The sequence below is a fragment of the Oncorhynchus mykiss genome, chromosome 32, assembly GCF_013265735.2.
Source record: "Oncorhynchus mykiss isolate Arlee chromosome 32, USDA_OmykA_1.1, whole genome shotgun sequence".
NCBI classification, from domain to species: domain Eukaryota; kingdom Metazoa; phylum Chordata; class Actinopteri; order Salmoniformes; family Salmonidae; genus Oncorhynchus; species Oncorhynchus mykiss.
The window spans coordinates 40,244,415-40,252,008 of record NC_050572.1 but is presented as its reverse complement, the minus strand read 5'-3'; the positions used below and the strand labels follow the sequence as shown (position 1 = coordinate 40,252,008).

General features: G+C 43.8%; 1 protein-coding gene across 2 annotated transcripts; it reads right to left on the bottom strand.

Moving 5' to 3' along the window:
- Positions 1-1,545: 1,545 nt before the first annotated feature.
- aqp10b (aquaporin 10b) lies at positions 1,546-7,347 on the bottom strand. 2 transcript variants are annotated; one of them, XM_036971466.1, is made up of 6 exons: positions 6,733-7,347; positions 5,479-5,647; positions 3,117-3,254; positions 2,910-3,028; positions 2,494-2,711; positions 1,546-2,282 (listed from the first exon to the last, which is right to left on the bottom strand). In XM_036971466.1, the coding sequence occupies exons 1-6, from the start codon at positions 7,099-7,101 to the stop codon at positions 2,063-2,065; spliced, it is 1,233 nt and encodes a 410-aa protein (XP_036827361.1). In that variant the 5' UTR covers positions 7,102-7,347; the 3' UTR covers positions 1,546-2,062. The 2 variants fall into 2 exon arrangements, with proteins under 2 accessions (XP_036827361.1, XP_021451240.1); XM_021595565.2 differs by lacking the exons at positions 5,479-5,647; positions 6,733-7,347 and adding exons at positions 3,367-3,493; positions 4,392-5,135 and having other exon boundaries at positions 1,552-2,282.
- Positions 7,348-7,594: the final 247 nt, after the last annotated feature.

The following is a 7,594-nucleotide window of genomic DNA, read 5'->3' as shown; positions in this document are numbered from 1 at the left end:
AGACGGAAGCCACTCCTCAGTGAAAGGCACATAACAGCCCGCTTGGAGTTTGCCTAAAGGCTCCTAACTGGTCTGATGAAATCAAGATTGAACTCTTTGGCCTGAATGCCAAGCGTCAGGTCTGGAGGAAACCTGGCACCATCCCTATGGTGAAGCATGGTGGTGGCAGCATCATGCTGTGGGGTTGTTTTACAGTGGCACGGACTGGGAGACTAGTCAGGATCGAGGGAAAGATGAACATAGCAAAGTACAGAAAGGTCCTTGATGAAAACCTGCTCCAGAACGCTCAGGACCTCAGACTGGGATGAAGGTTCCCCTTCCAACAGGACAATGACCCTAAGCACACAGCCGAGACAACACAGGAGTTGCTTTGGGACAAGTATCAATGTCTAGGGTGGCCCTGTCAGAGTCCAGACTTGAACCCGATCGAACATCTCTGGAGAAACTTGAGAATGTGTGCAGCGAGGCTCCCCATCCAACCTGACAGCTCTTGAGATGATCTGCAGAGAAGAATGCGAGAAACTCCTCATACAGGTGTGCCAAGCTTGTAGCATCATACCCAAGAAGACGCGAGGCTGTAATCACTGCCAAAGGTGCTTCAACAAAGTACTGAGTAAAGAGTCTGAATACTTATGTAAATGTCATTATGGGGTATTGTGTGTAGATTTGAAGGGGAAGAAACTATTCAATTTTAGAATAAGGATGTAACGTAACAAATTCAAGGGGTCTGAATACTTTCCGAATGCACTGTATATACAGTACCAGTCAAGTTTGGACACACCTACTCATTCCAGGGTTTTTCTTTTACTATTTTCTACATTGTAGAATAATAGTGAAGACAAAATATGAAATAACACAAATGGAATAATGTAGTAAACCAAAAAGTGTTAAACAAATCACAATATATTTGATTCTTCAAAGTAGCCACCCTTCGCCCCAGTCTGAGGTCCTGTGTGCTCTGAAGAAGCAAGCAGGTTTTCATCAACGATCTCTGTACTTTGCTCTGTTCATCTTTCCCTTGATCCTGACTAGTCTCCCAGTCCCTGCCGCTAAAAACCGCCACCACCGTGCTTCGCCGTAGGGATGGTGGCAGGGTTCCTTGGCATTCAGTCCGCAGAGTTCAATCTTGGTTTCATAACGCCACAGCATTTTGTTTCTCATGGTCAGTCCTTTAGGTTCCTTTTGGCAAACTCCAAGCAGGCTGTCATGTGCCTTTTACTGAAGAGTGGCTTCCATCTGGCTACTACCATAAAGCCCTGATTGGTGGGGTGCTGCAGAGATGGTTGTCCTTCTGGAAGGTTCTCCCATTTCCACAGAGGAACTCTGGAGCTCTGTCAGTGACCACCGGGTTCTTGGTCACCTCCCTGACCAAGGCTCTACGGAAAATCCATTCGGCCTAATGGCTTGGTTTTTGCTCTGACATGCACTGTCAACTGTGGGACCTTTATATAGACGTGTGTTCCTTTCCAAATCACGTCCAATCAATTTAATTGACCACAGATGGACTCCAAGTTGTAGAAACATTCAAGGATGATCATTGGAAACAGGATGCACCTGAGCTCAATTTCGAGTCTCACAGCAAAGGGTCTGAATACTTATGTAACTAAGGTATGTTTATTTTTTAGATATTAGCAAAAATGTGTGTAGATTGAGGAAAAGTTTTTATTTAATCCATTTTAGAATAAGGCTGTAACATAAAATGTGGAAAAAGGGAAGGGGTCTGAATACTTTCCGAAGGCACTATAGATAAATAATGATTCCGCTTTTATTTTCCATCTGTATTGTGGTCTGTGTGCTGAATTGCCATACATTTTATGTGCCGTTTCAAAATAAATGTGTACGGGAGAACTTTGCTCTATCAAGCCTTTACTTCTGTCCAGTCATTGAAGAAGCTTTATATAACTGTTTAGGGATAGTATTGTATTTTTAATTTAGGCACATTTACAACTACAGTATTTTATACAGATAGATAATCATTCCTCTGTTTATAATTGTGACACATACACAAGTGTCTTGCAAAGAGTGTAGTCCTATATATATCCCACTATTAGATTCTCCCATTTCACATGATGGTTCCATCAAGTCCATCCTTAGGGTCTTTTTTTTCTGGATGTAGCTCCACTGCCTGCCTGCTCTCAGTGGCCTGTCCTTGGGCTGAGGACTCTGAGATGAGCCCCTTCTCTGGATGGTGGACCTCAATGAGGAGCTCGTAGATTAGTGTGCCTACCAGAGCGCCGGCACAAGTGGCCACTAAAGGCACCCACCACCAACCACGTCCCGCCCTGAGAGGGAAAGAAAGAAACAGTAACATCTCTTACCTGCTATCTGTATCAGCGTATACACAATGTCAAAGTACAATACTTTGCGTTCAGCTTAAGATTCTCATGTGAATTTCAAGATCCCTATAAAAATGCCTAACATATTAAAGTACTTGTTTGGTTTACTTAAACAAGGGCATTAAGAGTGTCAAAATATGTAGCAGAACTGACTTACTTAAACACCTCATCCCCCCAGCCAGCAATGTATGTGAACAGTCTAGGCCCAATGTCTCTGGCTGGGTTCAGGGCGTAGCCGCTGTTGGAGCCCATGGAGACTCCGATCACCAACACCACAGCCCCCACCAGCACCGGCTGCAGACCTGCAGGCGCCGGGCTGTTCCTGCTGTCCCCCAGAGCCAGGATACACACCATGAGAGCAGCCGTGCCAACCACCTGGAGGTGGTGAACCGGTTAACCACTACAGAGCAGTGACACCATGATGGCTGAGGCGCCATTCAACCTCTCCCAAATGATTGATAACAAATCAGCCCTTAGTAAAATACCTGATTGAGTCTTCCAGGTACACATACATTTCCAATGTGTTTATGTTAGTTATCCTATATTCATGTAAACCAAGAAGGGGGTTCCGACCTGGTCCATGATGCCCCCCCACAGGCTCAGGTAGTCAGCAGGGTATGTGGAGAAGATGCCTGCTGTGGCTTTGGGACCACTCACGGTCAGGTGACCACCGCTGTACAACTGTATAGCATCTGTGAATGGAAACACGCACAATCATGCTCCAGCCATAACTTTAGATTTTCTAGTATTCAAGGTTGATATTCTACATTTTCCCCTTACCATAGTACTGCAAGGCTACGGTGGCAGCAGCCATAAAGGCCCCCAGAATCTGGAACAAGACGTAGAAAGGCAGGCGTGTCCAAGGATGCCTGCCCAGAAAGCAGAGGCTGAGAGACACTGCAGGGTTCAGGTGAGCACCTTTGAGAGAACAAAACAACCATTATTTGATAATGTATCAACTATTTTATCAAGATATGGCCTCTTTCCTCTCCCTCATCCACATGTATAGATTTACACTCATAGACTTTACCTGACACCCCACGGGAAACATAGACTCCAAAGGTGGTTCCCAGAGCAAAACCCAGATTGATTGACAGGTAGTGACCGTTACTGTTTTCAGATGTTGTTACCTGGGCAACGGAGCCACATCCAAACAGCTGCAGTCACAACAAAACAAGGCCTGTATCAGAGGAGTTACATCCCTAATGCATCGTATCCCCATTTTTTAAAACTACTGCTTGAATTGAGATGTCAAATAATCTCAGAATTTACTGTCATGGGTAATAAATCAGGTAACCAGGAAGGCCTATATCAAATATCAATTGAAAGTGGTTCCCCATTGTCGTTTACTCAAGTAGTGGGGTAACCTCAGAGTACCAACCAAGATTAGGCACGTTTGGCTGACAAGCCAGTCTTTACAGTCCACTGTTCTTAGGAAGTGTATCGCTTTATGATTTTGTTGTGCGCTATAATTTTTTATTGACCCTGGCTTGGGGCATGTTCAATAGGGCAGAACGTTTATAATATTGCAAACCGAAATGTACAAACATTCTCTTTTCCAAATTACTCAAACTCTACTGATTTAGGAATTCCCTCCCACACCTCTCCTTCCACTCATGCTCTCTTTTGCTCTCTCTGAGGTCAAAGTCCTTGGTTAGCCATTGTAACGATCCACCAATAGCACAAATGGGGTTTTGCAAGCACTTACAATTCAAAACAAGATCAGAGCGAGATAGCGTGTGGAATGACTGGAGATTCAAATTAGAATAATAGAAACATTAAATGCCAAAGTTATCCTTAGTTGGATTGCACCTGCGCTGTCCCTTCCACCATTCACTGTACTTTGACAGACCGACCAATGGACAGATGTCTTAAGGAATAAGGCTCAACCTGAAGGATACACACCAACACACATATACAATCCTTGAAATACTACAATCCTCTCCCTCTGCCTAACCTCAACCCTTACAACTGAGGTACTAGAAGGACAAGTCTCTCCAACCATTCCTACAGAGCAGCATGTACTATTCTGCCCAGTATCAGAAAGGCACTCACAATCATGATGTAGACCCCCAGGCACTCAGCCAAACACTCTCTGGCAAGGCTACTCTTGATTCGAAATTTATTTAGCAGTCGGTCCATCCCTGTAGCGTGTTTTGGACACCAAAAAGGAAGCTAATATAATGTCTTCATCAGTAGTACTACGTAACTTGGACAGTGAACTTTTCCTCTCCGGCTGACTATTAACACGTTCACGACTGAGAAGGCTTGCACTCATACCCGCAGTCCTCTACGTCACTTGTTTTATGGCATGACTGAGGCTTGTGTATGTATGTAGATGGGTTATCAATCTGTGGGTCATTCCACGAATAGAGTAGTTTCTTTTTTTAAGTAGGAATTGTGCACCAATATTACATTTGTTTGTTATATTAAATGAAGAGCCCTTTAAAACAACCCCGGTATTTATTTTTTATTTTTTTTGGGTGGGGTCAGCTTTAATATTGGAACTAGATAGAAACCACAATCAATGTAATTGTCTGCATCATTTCCAATATTATATGTTTTGTATAACTATATATTATTTGAAATATATATATTTTTCCTTAACCCTACCACTTTCCCCTAACATTCTATTGGTTGCAAGAATTTTGTATCAAATTTAAGTAGAAAAATGCTACGTTTTGAATCCAGCGTTGTTTTGTGTATCAGTTCTTAAACCATGTGCCTTGGAATTGGTGCATCGAAAATATTTTGCAATCTGTATGGCACAGCTGTAAATTTGCTGATCTAGCTCCAACAGTGCAGTAATATCTAACAATTACCAACAATACACACAACCTAAAAGTAAAATAATGGAACTAAGGAATATATAAATATTAGGATGAGCAATGTCAGTGGCATAGACTAAAATGCAGTATATACATATGAGATGAGTAAAGCAAAAATATATAAACATTGTTAGAATGACTCGTGTTCCATTATTACGTTTCAAGTCTATGTATATGGGGCAGCAGCCTCTAAGGTGCAGGGTTACGTAACTGGGTCAAAGCCGCCTAGTGATGGTTATTTAACAGTCTGATGGCCTTGAGATAGAAGCTATTTTTCAGTCTCCCGGTCCCAGCTTTGATGCACCTGTACTGACCTCGCCTTCTGGATGATAGTGGTGTGAAGAGGCAGTGGCTCGGGTGGTTGTTGTCCTTGATGCTCTTTTTGGCCTTCCTGTGACATCGGATGCTGTAGGTGTTCTGGAGGGCAGGGAGTTTGCCCCGGGTGATGCGTTGGGCAGTGTGATAGATAAATGATATATTTACCTGATTTGTATGACATGAATAATTAACGATTATATACACTTAACTAATAGTGAGACATTTCTCTCCTTCATTCTGAGTGAACTGAGTCTTTTGAAGCTTGGCCTAGCAACTGATTAATGATGGCCAGGTAAAGACCTACAGCTGGCATTCCCTAGATAAGATGAGGTGGGTGTAACCGAGATAAATAGAGCCTGGGGGAGTAGAACATAATACTTATTGTGTCTAATTATCCTGGCATCTGGGAGACAACACCAGAGGCAGATGACAACAGGATGAACCCAAAGTGGCTTATGGTGCCCCCCTATCTATATGGGAAGGGTGGAACATACTTGGTATCAGCTATATAAAATCAGCTATATAAAAAAAAAAAAAACTGTGCATTATCTGTAAAGGCTGCTCAGCCCAACAGTCAAGACTGTTGAGTTGACCGGTTTCATTATTGCAATAATGAATTGATTTTAAATAAAGATGATTGTTTGAAGAAATGACAGTCTCAGTACTGAATTTCCACAAGAGCAGACTGACTCTGTAGTGCCCTGCGGTTACGGGTGGTGCAGTTGCCATACCAGGCGGTGATACAGCCCGACAGGATGCTCTCAATTGTGCATCTGTAAAAGTTTGTGAGGGGTATAGGTGCCAAGCCAAATTTCTTAAGTCTCCTGAGGTTTAAGAGGGGCTTTTGTGCTTTCACCACACTGTCTGTGTGGGTGGACCATTTCAGATTGTCAGTGATGTGTTTGCCGGAGGCGTGTGTGGAGGCGTGTGTGGCCACGCAGTAATAGATGAACAGGGAGTACAGCAGGGGGCTGAGCTTAATGATGATCTTGGAGGGTACTATGGTGTTGAATGCTGAGCTATAGTCAATGAACAGCATTTTTACATAGGTATTCCTTTTGTCCAGATGGGATAGGGCAGTGTGCAGTGCGATTGCATCGTCTGTAGATCTTTTGAGAGGGTAAGCAAATTGAAGTGGGTCTAGGGTGTCAGGTAAGATAGAGGTATTATGATCATTAATTAGCCTATCAAAGCACTTCATGATGACAGAAGTGAGTGCTTCGGGGCAATAGTCATTTAGTTTCAGTTACCTTTGCTTTCTTGGGTACAGGAACAATGGTGGCCCTCTTGAAGCATGTGGAAACAGCAGACTGGGATAGGGAGAGATTGAATATGTCCATAAACACTCCAGCCAGCTGGTCTGCCCATGCTCTGACGACGCGGCTAGGGATGCTGTCTGGTCCGGCAGCCTTGCGAGGGCTAACATGCTTACATGTCTTACTCATTTTTGCCACGGAGAAGGAGAGCCCACAGTTCTTGGTAGCGGGCCAGGTCCGTGACACTGTGTTATCCTCAAAGCCGGTGGAAGGGTTTAGCTTGTCCGGAAGCAAGACGACAGTGTCCGCGACATGGCTGGTTTTCCCTTTGTAGTTTGTGATTGTCTGTTGACCCTGCCACATACGTCTCGTGTCGGAGCCATTGAATTGTGACTCCACTTTGTCTCTATACTGACGTTTTGCCTGTTTGCTTGCCTCACGGAAGGAATAACTACACTTTGTATTCAGCCATATTCCCAGTCACCTTGCGGTGGTTCGCACTTTCAGTTTTGCGTGAATGCTGCCATCTATACACGGTTTCTGGTTAGGCTAGGTTTTAATAGTCAGAGTGGGTACAACATCTCCTATACACTTCCTGATAAACTCAGTCACCGTAACAGTGTATTCGTCAATGTTATTCTGAGGCTACCCAGAACATATCCCAGTTCGCGTGATCAAAACAATATTGAAGCGTGCATTCTGATTGGTCAGACCAGCATTAAATAGTCCTTACCACGGGTCATTTCTGTTTGATTTTCTGCCAATAGGAAGAGAGGAGCAAAATGTAGTCGATCTGATATGCCGAAGGGAAGGCGGGGGAGGGTCTTGTAGGCATCCTGGAAGTTGGAGTTGCAGT